Below are 14567 nucleotides of genomic sequence, written 5' to 3' on the forward strand. Positions count from 1 at the left end.
TTAAAATAATTTTGTAAGCCTCAGCACCGGCTGACCGTGACAAAGACAAAGATCCCATTAGCAAATTCTTTAAGGGGACTAGCCATCATCAAAAGCGACTGAGAATCTTTTGGTTTGACTCTGAAATTTGATTGAAAAGACAGTGACATTTTAAATCCCTTTTGTCAGCGAGCTTGTCAGTCAAAGAATGTAGCACCACAGGGAACTTCCAAAGCTTCCAAGTTACTGAAATTGATTTTTTAGTGTTTTCCTAATAGGTATGCTAGAATATTTTAAAGAACTATTCTTGAACTTTAAAAACAAAGTTCAGCTCCGTTTCATCGAAAAACAAAATTCATAATTTTTTATAATGTAAGTTGTATTGTAACTGAATATCTCTATCTCCGTCACAAAACAGGAGAAGTTAAATGGCTTTCCCACCATTTCTTGGAAACTAGGTACTCATTTTTAGTTTTTCGGCATTTATTCGGATCTCTTATCCAAGTCTACAAGATATGACAATCCCCTCCCCCCCCCCAATAAATTCTAAATAATTTTGCCACACAAACTAAACAATTAGGATGAAACTTTATTAACTAATAACTAAACAATTTAACTAAACAATTAGGACGAGATAGGATGATCCTTAGAGGTACCCGCACCGCCTTAAAGTTTTGATTTTTGATTTTCTGGAAAACTATAAAAATATCATGTAAGCTCTGTCATTCTATGGACAACGAGAGTATGTGCAAAAAAGTTGAAAAAAATTTAATTGTTAGACAATTTCTTGAGTTTTCCACAAGAATGTCTCAAAATTCTCAATTACGTGCAGGAACGTTGGTTGGGACATAGAGCCCTAAAAAAACCGTGACAAATATCCTGCTAGTGTTAATACCCAAGGTTTTACGCTGGAATACTATTTTAACTTTTATAAACTCCCGGATACCTCTGCCTTACTTTCATGGGAGCATCAGACATCTATATATTAAAATATACAGAATCTACAGGGCAGTGGATGAAATTCATACAGAGTGGGGATAGGCGGGCAGGTAGAATTAAAAACGTCAAAATCACGTTATTAACAGAAATAAATATGAAAAATGGTAGACGTTAAGATATGGTGAGAAGGGGCAAGTTTCTGAAAAGCAATCTTCCTCACGGTATATGCTTGAGCAACTTTTTTCCCTAGCAGACTTTGGGACTCGAATTTTGTTTTTTACGACATCAAAGGATCTTCAGGGAGCGACAAAACTATACTAATAAAACAAAGTTAGTGTCGATCGCCAAAAAAAACGACAAAATCCAGTACCAAAATCATTATCTATTTTGTCTTCTAGATAAGTATTTAAGATTCCTAGGTCACGAATTACATTTCTACCACACGTCAGCTGGAGCATACTGAGCGTTGGTTCAACGTTTTGAACAGCTTAGACCGTTGGTTGAAAGTTCAGCTGAGAGCTATTGGCAGTGGCGAGAGCAACTCATCTAAAATGTAGGGCTTACAACTTAAATCCCTTGGAATTGGACTGTCCAAAATTTGACCGGGTCAATAAAACAAAAGGGGAAATAATTCAAACGAAAGACTAGAACCCAGTTCTGACCTTTCAAAGCCATTATCTGGTGGAAAAAATATGGATAATTAGGTCAAAATGGAAAGAATTGAAAATAAAAAGTCGATGACAGAATCTTTTTTTTTGTTGCGAAATGGAATTTTAAATTAGTTGGGTCGGCTTCAAGAACCTACCTTCCTTTAAACGGTAATCTTTTTAATGTTTAGTATTAATCCTAATTTTATAAATATAATCACCCTGACTGTTTAAATTTAACGGCTAAGAAAGTGATCAGACACTAAAACTTAAAGAAATAATAATACAAAAAAGTTATGGACGTGAAAGCCAGCGTGGACGTGAACATCACCGCGGACGTGAACATCAGCGTGAATTATGTTTCCACTACATAACTATGTGAGTTAAGCTGTGTTCATCTTTCCCGCCTGATTTTTGGGATTGACCAATCAAAGCAAATATTTAAGATACGCTTTCATTTAAATTGGAAATGATTGGAGAATAATAAAACCAAAGTTTCTATTTATAGGATTAATCTGACAAAAAAATTACACGGTATTAATACATGGTACTTTGGAACAAATTACTATTGATATAATCTTTTTTAGCAAATTTCTTCTCATATTTCTTCTCATTTGGTTAATCCTGATTCCCGTAATAAGTTTCTGTGTGATTTGAGTTCTATTAGTTGTCAAAATGAGTTTAATATTTTTCATTTAAATTGTCAAGAGATTGGAAGTTCATACCAGTTTTTGAATGAGTTATGTCTGAAATCAACCCCTCATTTTTTAGCTTTAACGGAAACTTGGTTGAAGAACCATAGTTCTTTTCTGTTAGAGATTGGTAATTATAAGCTGTATATTAAAAATAGAGAGATGCATCAACATGACGGTTTAGCAATTTACGTGCGTAATGATTTTGAGGTTGAGGTGAGAGATGATATAAGAGTTAATCGAGAAATGGTGTTTGAAAGTATGGTGTTAGAATTGCAGTGTCTTAATTTTAAGTGTTTTATGATTGTCGTTTATAGACCCCCTTCGTATAATATAGGTGAGTTTAGCTCACTTTTAGAAGAGCAATTGGATAAGTTACCAATTTCAACTATACCTTGTTTTATTTGTGGTGATTTCAACTTGGATTTAAGAACTGTGAATAGTACCCTTAGAGCTAGGGAGTTTCTAAACACTATGCTAGGTTATGGACTACAGCCTTCTATTAATATATGTACAAGAGTGAGCCATGATTCTGCTACGTTGATTGATAAGGTTTACTTAAATACTGGATATACTAGTGCGAGTGTTATTGTAAATGACGTTTCGGATCATTTCGGTCTGTTGGTATCTATTCCTTCTCTTTTGAACCGGCCAAGATCAGAGCGTTCTGAAGTACCGGAAAATTGTTTTCCTGTTATTAATGTACCGAAGTTAAAAAATGAGCTTGGAGGAAAAAATTGTGATTTTTTATATAGTAATGATATGGATGTGAATGATAAATTTACACTTTTGTATTCGATGATTAAGGATATGGTAGTTGCTTGTAGTCAAGTTAGGAAGAAACGTAAGTATTTTGAGTCGCCGAAGAAGCCTTGGGTTACGAAGAGTATTCTAGTTTCTCTAGCTAGGCGACAGGAATTGTATAAAAAGTCCGCATTAAGTAATAGTTTTAGCGATATAAATATTTATAAAGCGTATAGTAATAAGTTGAATAGTATACTTCGTAAAGCTAAGTTAGATTACCTGAGTGATAGTTTTAAAAATGCTGAGGGTAACCCGAGAAAGACTTGGACTGTTATAAATTCTGTTATTAAACCGAATAAGCCTAAAATTGTTTGTAGTCTTGTTGATGGTGAAAATATTCGCCAAACTACTGAACGTATGTGTGAGCACTTTTCTAGTGTAGGGGGCCAGTTAGCGTCGTCTGTTGAGCAGCATGCAAGTGATGGTGATTTTACTCAGTTTTTGCCTGAAAGTAGTGACGTTTCTATGTACTTGCGACCGGTTACTGAAAAAGAATTGTGTGATGTGGTAAAAGGTATGCGAAACAGTGCATCCGGGTCAGACTTTATTTCAACAAACGTTTTCAAGTCAATTTTTCCTGTTATTTCGCAACAAATTTTGTACCTGATTAATGCTAGTTTTAAATGTGGTATATATCCAGAGTGTCTTAAAAGTGTCAGAGTAATACCTTTATTTAAAGGGGGTGATAGGAAAAATGTGAATCATTATCGACCGATATCCCTCCTTTCTGTTATATCTAGGCTAATAGAAAAACTTTTTAATTCTAGAGTATCTGAGTTTTTGGAGAATATTTCCTTTTTCCATTCTAATCAGTTTGGTTTTCGTAAGGAGATGTCTACCGAACAGGCAGTTTTATTTTTGACGACGTTTGTGCATGATGCTTTGGACCAAGGTTTTAAGGTGGCGTCTATTTTTTTAGATATTGTTAAAGCGTTCGATTCAGTTGACCATGAAATTTTAATTATGAAGCTAGAAAAGTGTGGAATTAGAGGAAATGCGTTGAAGTTATTTGAAACTTTTTTGCGAGGTAGGACCCAGTGCGTTGAAATTTCTAATGTGAGGTCTTGTGAAAGAATGGTTGATTATGGTGTTCCGCGGGGTTCTGTTTTAGGTCCGCTTTTATTCTTGGTTTATATTAACGACTTACGATTTTCTGTTTTGGATTTGTTAGATAGTGCACATTCTAATTGTAGGGTGATTATTCCTAGTTTTGCAGATGATACTCATTTTACTGCTACAGTAAAGACTGAATCTGATTTAATAGAGATAATGAGAAGAGGTATGTTAGGTATAGATAAGTGGATGAGAGTGAATAAGATTTTGTTAAACCATAGTAAATCAGGTTTTATTATATATGGTAGATCATCAAATTTTTACCCTTGGGTTGCGGATTTGCAAATGAAGAATTATGTAATTAAGCGTACAAATACTATATGATACCTTGGTGTTATTGTGGATGAATGCCTTAGTATTAAAAATCATGTTTCTTTTATTAGTAGTAAGATTGCAAGAAATGTTGGAATGATGAGAAAGTTAAAAAATATTTTCCATGATTCTGTTTTGAGATTGATTTATTTTTCGTTAGTTCACCCGTATTTAGTATATTGCGTGAGTATATGGTCTAGCACATTTTCTGTGCATTTGCAGCAGTTACGTGTGATACAAAATATGGCACCGCGAGTGTTGTCCGGAGATAATCGGAGAACCTCGGTGAGATCCCAATATGTACAGTTAAATATTATCCCTGTGTCAGGTCTTGGAAAATTTTACCATGGGTTATTTATGCTTCAATATTTTTCTAATTTGGTTCCCAAGTGTTTTTTAATTTTTTTAAATTTATTTATTTCTGGTGATGATGTACATAATTATCCTACTCGTCTTGCTAGAGATATACGGGCACCTCAAGTTACTAGTACTAGATCGCTATTTTCAATACGTCATGTGGGGCCAGTTGTCTGGAATAATTTGCCTGTTTCTTTAAAAAGTTCAGCGAATCTATGTGAATTCCGTCGGGCCCTCAAAACCCTTTTTCTCCATAGGTATGAATTTGTATGAATTTGTTTAAAGGGTGGTATAGTTGAGTCACTCTCAGGTTTTCCCGGAACCCGTTTTTCCTATATATTTTTATTTTTTTGTTTTGTTTATTTATTATTTATGGGATGGCGGCGGGAAGTTTTGGAGTTTTGGAGTATGTGAAGTATTGATTTTTGCTTATTGCGACCAGGAGCCGAGTGAGTGTAGGATTTTCATTTTTTCTTCTTTTTTTCTTTCTTCTTTTTCTCTTTTTTTCTCTTCTTTCTCTTTAGTATGTTATTATAAGTGTTAATTTTAAGATGGTAAATACTTCCGAACAAGCGTTAGCTTATGGAAGGTCATTTGTTTTTTTTTGTGTTGTGTTGTTTTTGGAATAAACCCTTATCTTATCTTATCTTATCAACATTCTGCTTCTGATGCTCAAGCCCAGGGTGGTATCCAAGATTTCTTCCGGAAAGGGGGGTTACCAAAAAAAACTTTTCAAAAACACATCAAAAATTGGTTTATATTCAGTTTTTACGTTTTTACAACTTGGACAAACATTTCGAGGGGGGGGGGGTCGAAAACCCTTACCCCCTTGGATACGGCCTTGCACAAGCCTGATTTTAAGATTAAGAAAGAATGGAGATCATTAATAAATTTTTGCTTTTTCATCAACAGGTATGGCCACGGTACGATTCAGGCCTTAGTTATAGCTTGGAGCTAGAACTCTTATTATTGTTGTTGACTGGGTTAGTGGGAAAAAATGACTGAAGTGGAAAAGATTCACTCTAACATGACGTATAAAAAATCCCAAACGTCTAAAACTGCTACGAACAACTCACACTTGCTATAGTGTTGACTTTAAGTAGTCTCAAACAAGAAAATATAACCAAAGAAATACCAGAGTTATACCAGAATATAACCAAGTTATACCAGACCAAGTTATAACCAAGTTATACCAGAATATTAAGTTAATAAATTACTAGTCAGAGCAAAATGTATCTTATAAATACATTTAACGGTTTATGAAAACTCCGAGCTACTGAAATTTTACTATGTAGAATTTTACTATAGTAGTCTCAAACAAGGAAATACAACCAAAGAAATTGTTATTCCAGAATATTAAGTTAGCAAATTACTAATGAGAGCAAAATATGTCTTATGAATGCACTTAACGGTTTATGATAACTCTGAGTTGCTGAAATTTTACTATAAGTAGTCTCAAATAAAGACATGCAACCTAAGAAAGCTTTATGTTAATCATAAATTATGGCTTTTTTTATATGCAGGTGTGACTAAAGTGTGACCTGAGCATTAACTGATACTAGAAAATTCACGACTCAAAAAAAACAAACTTGGGAACTGGATTCTATGAAAAAAGTTACCTCATGACTACTTATTAGTGATTTAACGTTAAAAACTATAAAACCTAGACTTGATCAGAGTCGTTTGTGAAAAGTTCAGTTGCTGCATTAGAATGGGTTTCCATTGCTAAAAAGAATAGGCAAGAATTAATTGAAGCTGGAAATCAAGAGCTTAGGGGGGTCGAAGAGCGTTATCGCATAAACACTCTATAAAATGAAGGCAGAACCTCAACTTGGACTGAGGCAGTGGGGACTTTTTCACCGTCAATTGTAAGATTGCCTTCACACGTTTGTGGCTCTAAACGAAAGGCTTTAACTGGTATCATCTCACAGCAAGGTACGTCCACATGAGTTCCACTTTCGAAGCTAGTCAAAAACTGAAAAAAGAAATAAAAATTAAAATAAATTTTAATTACACGGTTAATTTTCAAACATATATATTCTGTTTTTTCCAAGAAACCAATTTGGAGGCTATAGTAGTTCTAACGGTGCCAACTATGTACTTCTTTACTTTTTCACTTTTACTTTACTTTTTAATTTATTTTTACTTTTACTTTACTTTTTGCTTTTACTTTCTCGAAAGTATATACTTTTTTTGCAGTAGCCTATTAAAGCGCTACTAATAATAAAAGAAGAAGTCAGGTTCGTCCAGAAAAGTCAAGGAGCATTCATTTGGGGAAGGAGAGGCGAAGGAGGGAGAAAATTCGTCAAAACAGCAAAAAGAACAACAAAGTAATGCAGAAAAATAGGTAGAGTTATAAAAATCAAAAGATGGGAGGGAAACAGTTAGTCGGTGAAAAGCACTAGATAATATAACAGTAAGATCCCGGCTGATGATTTTTGCATTTCATTCTAGGCGCGTACAAACAGTTCCTCCCATCTACTCTGACATTAGCGGGTCAGTATGTATTTGTCAGTCACGGGAAAATGGTGCAAATTTGTATTATTCATAATTGCGAAAGCAGAAAGAAACTTGGTGAGCCGGCTTTTCTTTTGCGAACACTTGCATACTACGAAGTAAAATTTAAGAATCGGGAAATCGAGAGACATACCTATCAAGATAAATAAACTAGCAAGTAATTATTTTAGTTTTAGTAGTTTAAATATTTAATTATCTCTTTTTTTGAACAAAGGGGCAAAATTTCTAAAACCTGTGTTTGAATATTTTACTGATACCGAACCTTAATGAGCTCCTCAGTACTACAGACAATAAAAATCAAACCAATATCAATAAACATATGTGAAAAAAGGAAGTGACTATATTTAATTTAGATGCAAGTCTGCATTCATGCCCACCACGAAATTTTCCTTTGAGAGAAAATTCATAAAACTTTGGAACTGAAATATCAATGTGAAGCTTTTCTTTTTTTTCTCTCTTGTTCATTTTCAATTTTTTGTTGTTATGGTCCTCAACAAGTTCGCTTCCAGGATCCATATTATTATTGGTGTAATGTTTCATCTTGTTTTTTATTTCAATAAATTGAATTGAATTGATGAATTGAAGCGCCAAATTTCACAATCAAATGTCATCACGTTATGGCATTGTTCAAACAAAACTTATTTTTAACTTGATTATCGTTGTAAATTCATTCTTTGTTTTTCTTTGCATTCCTAACCAATGTTATGTTTACCTTTTGCATTATTACAGCCTACTGTATATACTTTTATATGCAGTGTTACAGCCATATCAATTATTCTCCTTTCCTTTTTTATTCTTTAATAATAATTTTTGGTCGTTTTGAGTTTGAGTTACTGTAGGCTTCTATTTCTACTGATCTTAAGTTTAATATGGCCTTGGCCTTTACTATATATATATATATATATATATATATATATATATATATATATATATATATATATATATATATATATATATATATATATATATATATATATACATCTTAATTGTTTGGGAGGGGATTTAAAGTTTACCGTTGAATTGGAAGAGGATGGGAAACTTCCTTTCCTTGATGCTCTTCTTTTGAAAAATCAAAATAGTCTGGATTTTAAAACTTACAGAAAACCGACAAATAACAATAGATTTTTGTCTTATAGTTCCGGTCATGCTTGCCAAGTAAAAATTGGTTTGATTATTTCTTTAACTGACCGGATAATCAGTTTTTGCCCTCCAAAATTTTTAGAGGAGGGTTTATTTTTTCTAAGGAAAATACTAGTACGCAGCAGTCATGCAAAGTGACTAATTAACTAGAATGTTTCAAAGAGAAGAAAAGGGTCTCTGGAGGTGTTTAAGTAAGTGATTGAAACGACTTAGAAGAACGATGTTTTTTGATTCTTGCCATAGGTACCCAGGCTAAGTGAAAAACTTAAAAGAATTTTACAAAGCAATGGTCTAAAGGTAGCTTTAAAGAGTAATAATACTTTGGGTAGTTTTTTAAATTCTGGGAAGGATCTAACTTCATTGGGGCAACAAAGTGGGGTTTATCAGATCCCATGTACTTGCGGAAGCTCATATGTGGGACGTACTAACCAGAGTTTGGAAATGAGATTATTACAACACAAAGATTCTATTTCTTCGGCTTTAAAGCAAGTTTCTAAGTCTGAAGATTTCACTTCAGCCCTTTCTGAACATATTTTTAATTTTCCAGACCATTTTATTTTGTTCGAGAATGTCTCTTTGATTTCTAGGGATCGGGGTTTAAAGCAAAATTTTCGTGAAATTCTTGAAATAAAGAAAATCTTATTCAAGAATATTGCTTTGAATCGTGATACAGGTGAATATGGGCTGGACTCTATCTATGATAATTTATTAAAATCTGAGAGAGTAAAGTTCAATTCACCCAATGTAGTTGACCTTTGTCCAAATGTTATATCATTGAACGCTAATGAACCGAATCCAAGAAGGTCAAAGAGAATAGCTTCCGCCTTTGCTTTGAAAAGATTTAGAGATTTAAATTATATGTAGTTTTATTTGATTTAGTATATAATCTTTTGTTTTAAATTGTTTTATTTTAGTTTTACTTCTGATGACGGTCACTGTATATGTGACAGAAATATCTGGTATTTTTGTGAATTTCTATCATCACTGTCTATTAAAAGGATTTTATCCCTGTTTGAACTTTTATTTATCGTCATGGAAAGGCAGTGTGGTCTCTGAAATTATCTACGTCATATTTATGGGGATGATTTGACCAAAAATGTGGATAAATATATAAGAACTCATAAAAAACCCGCAAATGTTGATAACCAGCGTGATTTTCTTCTACGATTTGTGAAGGTTAAAATATCGCGACCTTTGATGAACTTCAATGGATAGCCGAACTCTTTCAAGGACAATAAGTTTTAATAAACTACTCTTTTGAGACTTTAAGTCATAATATCAAGGATAAGATTCGAACAAGAGCTTTATTAGTAAGAGATAAACTTTCCCTGAAAAATCTTATATAAAAATAGGTTAGTGTAAGTGACTTTTGTTTTATTCAACAAACAGGAAAAAATCACTTCAATCATGACTTTCACCTCTCCAGAGAAAGATTGCTAAAAAAGTTTTCGAAATTATCAACAAATAATTCGGTAAAACCTTCGTCAATTCTAGGACCAGGTGTGGTTAATTTTTCATCAAGAACTTTAACGATACAAGAACAATCAGTGCTTGAAAAAGGTCCGAAATTTTGTTTTAAACCGGATAAAGTCCCCGTGGAAGACATTATCTCTTCAATAGAAACGTCTTTGCATAAAAACGCAAATATAATAAAAGATGTTAGCTTAGTAAGAGCTTCTACCGTAAAAACCCTGTCTAATTTTGTATTGAAACCGAATTGTCCGAGTACGACCATCAAAGACATGAGAATTCTTAAAAACTTGAAAAAGGATAGTTCAATTACCATTACAAAAGCAGATAAGAGTAACACTTTAGTTGTGATGAATACTGAGGACTACGAATCAAAATTAAGAAGTTTACTAGAGGATGAAAAAATATACAAGAAGCTATCTTATAATCCGACAGGCTCTTTTACAAATAAGTTTAAGAACAAATTGAAGTGCTTAAATTATGAAGGAAAAATTACACCTCAACTATATTACAAATGCCTGCCACGCAGTTCTTTGTGCCCTAAATTATCTGGTCTTTTCAAGATTCATGAGCCTAACCTACCAGTGTGACGAGTTGTGTAAAATACAAGGTCGCCAACACGTGTTTTGAGCTAATGGTTCGTGTCAATCTGTAAACCACTTGTGTAGACAAATTTTGTATATTAAGAATTCTTCGAATTTAGTTGAAAAACTGAAAAAAGTATACATTTCTTCGAGTTCTTTGCTTTCAAGCTTTGACATTGTATCAATGTACACAAATATTGATGTAGAAGCAGCCGAAACTCTTCTAGAAGGAAAGCTGTTAAGAAATTTGGATTTGATTAGTGACAAAACAGATTTGGAAGTTTCTGTAATTATGAATTTAGTAAGGTTGTGCAATAAGTTCTCTTATTTTTTTCAATTTAGAAGGGAGTATTTCGAACAAATAAATGGTTTACCTATGGGGGCCCCTTTATCCCCTTTATTAGCTAATATTTTTGTGGAGAATATTGTAAAAATTGCGTTAGATTCATATTTTTTAAAAAATGTTTTCTGGGGCTGGTATATGGATGTCATAATTTCAGTATGGGATTATGGGGAGGAGGAATTAAAAGTATTTTTGGAACATCTTAATTGTTTAGGAGGGGATTTAAAGTTTACCGTTGAATTGGAAGAGGATGGGAAACTTCCTTTCCTTGATGTTCTTCTTTTGAAAAATCAAAATAGTCTGGATTTTAAAACTTACAGAAAACCGACAAATAACAATAGATTTTTGTCTTATAGTTCCGGTCATGCTTACCAAGTAAAAATTGGTTTGATTATTTCTTTAACTGATCGGATCTTTAGTATTTGCTCTCCAAAATTTTTTGAGGAGGAGTTGTCTTTTCTAAGGAAAATACTAATAAGCAACATGTATCCAGAGTGGTTAATTAACCAGACTTTTTCAAAAAGAAGAAAAAGGTTTCTAGAGATTTCTAAGGAAGTCTTGGACACAACTCGGGAGAAGGATGTTTTTTGTTCCTTACCATATGAACCCGGACTAAGTGAAAAACTTGAAAGAATTTTACAGAGTAATGGTCTAAAGGTAGCTTTAAAGAGTAACAATACTTTGGGTAGTTTTCTAAATTCTGGGAAGGATCTAACTTCATTGGGGCAACAAAGTGGGGTCTATCAGATCCCATGTACTTGCGGAAGCTCATATGTGGGACGTACTAACCAGAGTTTGGAAATGAGATTATTACAACACAAAGATTCTATTTCTTCGGCTTTAAAGCAAGTTTCTAAGTCTGAAGATTTCACTTCAGCCCTTTCTGAACATATTTTCAATTTTCCAGACCATTTTATTTTGTTCGAGAATGTCTCTTTGATTTCTAGGGATCGGGGTTTAAAGCAAAATTTTCGTGAAATTCTTGAAATAAAGAAAATCTTATTCAAGAATATTGCTTTGAATCGTGATACAGGTGAATATGGGCTGGACTCTATCTATGATAATTTATTAAAATCTGAGAGAGTAAAGTTCAATTCACCCAATGTAGTTGACCTTTGTCCAAATGTTATATCATTGAACGCTAATGAACCGAATCCAAGAAGGTCAAAGAGAATAGCTTCCGCCTTTGCATTGAAAAGAATTAGAGATTCAAACAATATGTAGTGTTAGTTGATTTAGTATAATAACTTTTGTTTTATATTGTTTTATTTTAGTTTTACTACTGATGACGGTCACTGTATATGTGACCGAAATATCTGGTATTTTTGTGAATTTCTATCATCACTGTCTATTAAAAGGATTTTATCCCTATTTGAACTTTTATATATATATATATATATATATATATATATATATATATATATATATATATATATATATATATATATATATATATATATATATATCAGGGTTAGGACAGGTCGGTTCGTTTCAAATTATAGGCTCTGCCCTTTTTTTTTATAGGATTTCCCGGGCCCAAATATAGGCCAAATATAGGATTCGGAAGTCCTAGGGATCAGATCTTTGATAGATGGCGTGGGATGCCTGGTGACATATATTCTTCATTTCCTGTGTTTTTGCATTTATTTATTTATTTTTTTTTATTTCAAATACAAACTGTACAAATAGGAAAAAACAGTAAAAAATCAGATACACATATTGTGCCAACGATTGACTGATACAGGTAATATATTTGGAATCACTCTTGCTACTTCTTGGGCATAAATTTCGATACGAGGTCAGTTTTTCTCTTTGCAAGAGACTGCTCCATTCTCGCAGATTCCACCATCTGCTCTCTTTCACTTGTTCTGAACTTTACAGCTCCTTCGAGCAAAGAAACAGCTAGGGCAATGTCTATGGAACTCTTGGACTCGTCAGCCTTCTTCATTCTGTCGTTCGCTTCCTGAAGTAGAGTATCTGCTACTGTTCTCTTTTCTTGCTCTGATGCTCTAAGTTTTTTCTTTTTGCTTTCCAGGTCTTCTATTTCTTTCTTTTTTTCGTGGACCTCCTGCAACTTCCGCTTGCTGTCCTTTTCGAAAGCTGCTTTTTCCTTCTCGGATAGCTCTTCTTTTTTCTTATCATCCAGATATTGTTGATACCGAGACCGTGCGGAACGAGCAAGATTCAACAGCTCTTTTGTAATAACAAACCGTTCTGGTTTTCCTCCATAAAGACTTAACGTGTCATATACTATGAGTCTCGTATCCAGAAGGCGTTCAGAGATCAAGGCCTGGTCTTCACCGAGAATCCTACCAGAACGCGAAAACCCATGCTAAGGATCTGTGCTGCTATGCGACAACGTCAGCACCGCTTTGATAAGCTTGGTCAGTTCCGGGTACTTGCTGTCCCTGCACTCATTCATCAGTCCAAAATAACGGCTCCAAACCTGATTGATGAGAGGAGTGTCCTCATTGGGTTCAGTTTCCGTTCGCACAAGCAGCCTCTCAGCCTAGTCGACGTCTGAGCTTACTCAAATCGTAATGTCGCGAGCCACAACGGCTTTTTCTGAAATGCTTCTTGAATCCTTCATGTTGATCGGACTCAAACAGCGTAAAGCCTCTAGAAAGCCATCCTTTTCCAGAGGACACTTGTTCAAAATATGGCGAATACCCGCAATAAAATGTTTTCGCACATTGACATAGAAAATGGTCTTGTCTTTCAGTGTTGCTTTCTCACCGAAAGTTCGTTCCACATTTTCTGAAACTATTGGCTTTTCTGCAAATTTTTCAGCAAGGTTCCACATTTCTGGTGAGAAATTTTCAGTCTCGGTGACGAAATCTGGAGTAAAGACCCGGCCGCAAAGCTTCTCAACTATTGATCTCTGAGTGCAGAACATGAATGAGAGGCTCTTCTTTCTGGAACAGTTGGGTGAAACTCATGAACAGTTCTGCTGAGGCTAGAACAAACTCGAGTTGGGCCTTCATCGTCGCACTTTTGATATAAGCCACAATCTTCAGAAATTATGGAGTGGACAGAAGATTATTCAGTTTTTTCTCTCTCGGCACGAAGTTCAGGAAGTACTCTAAGATTGGCCACTCCTGCATGATTCTAGCGAGGGCACGTCCGATCGTCACCCAGCGGCTTGGGACATGCTTCATGAAAGCATTCTCTGGCACTCCCACTTTCTTTTGGCACTTTCGATAGTCTTCACAACGTACATGCCAGCCGTCAAAAAATGAATGCACAAGAATAACAAAGTCGGAACTTTCTTCTCCGAACACCTCCGAATTATATGGATGTTGCAAGTACCAATGTTCAACATTCCCTTTCCCGTCACTTTCTTTTTTTCGGCATTGAACTTGTTCCAAACGCTTTTGATGACGTTTGGTCCGTCACTTCCAACCGTGATCAGTTTTTCAAGTGGCAGCAGATTGTGCTCAATGGCTGACATAATCTTCCTATACAGGTCATCACTTGTCGCGTGGGCCATAAAACTTGTGCATAAATGTCTGCTCTGGATTTCGTTTCCGTATGAGGACCAATATCGAACATGTATCTGTAACTCTTTCATACCAGCGTTGTTGGTTGTCTCGTCATATCCTAGTACAAAATATGACTGAATGTCCTTCACAAGCATTTGCTTACAGTAAGGATGCAGCGCATCGGTGAT

At 34.5% G+C, this 14567-nt stretch overlaps 1 protein-coding gene across 4 annotated transcripts in view; it reads right to left on the reverse strand.

The window, feature by feature from the left end:
* Positions 1 to 5246: 5246 nt before the first annotated feature.
* Positions 5247 to 14567, reverse strand: part of LOC148953718 (sphingosine kinase 1-like) — a 99581-nt gene continuing 90260 nt past the window's right edge. For all 4 annotated transcript variants that reach the window (XM_089086791.1, XM_089086793.1, XM_089086792.1 and 1 more), the window contains exon 10: positions 5247 to 6818. In XM_089086791.1, coding sequence (XP_088942917.1) covers positions 6633 to 6818 — 186 coding nt within the window. In that variant the 3' untranslated portion in view covers positions 5247 to 6632. The remainder of the gene's footprint in view (positions 6819 to 14567) is intronic.

Source organism: Artemia sp. Qi Xiang Cuo, chromosome 3, assembly GCF_049724085.1.
Source record: "Artemia sp. Qi Xiang Cuo chromosome 3, ASM4972408v1, whole genome shotgun sequence".
Lineage (NCBI taxonomy): Eukaryota > Metazoa > Arthropoda > Branchiopoda > Anostraca > Artemiidae > Artemia > Artemia sp. Qi Xiang Cuo.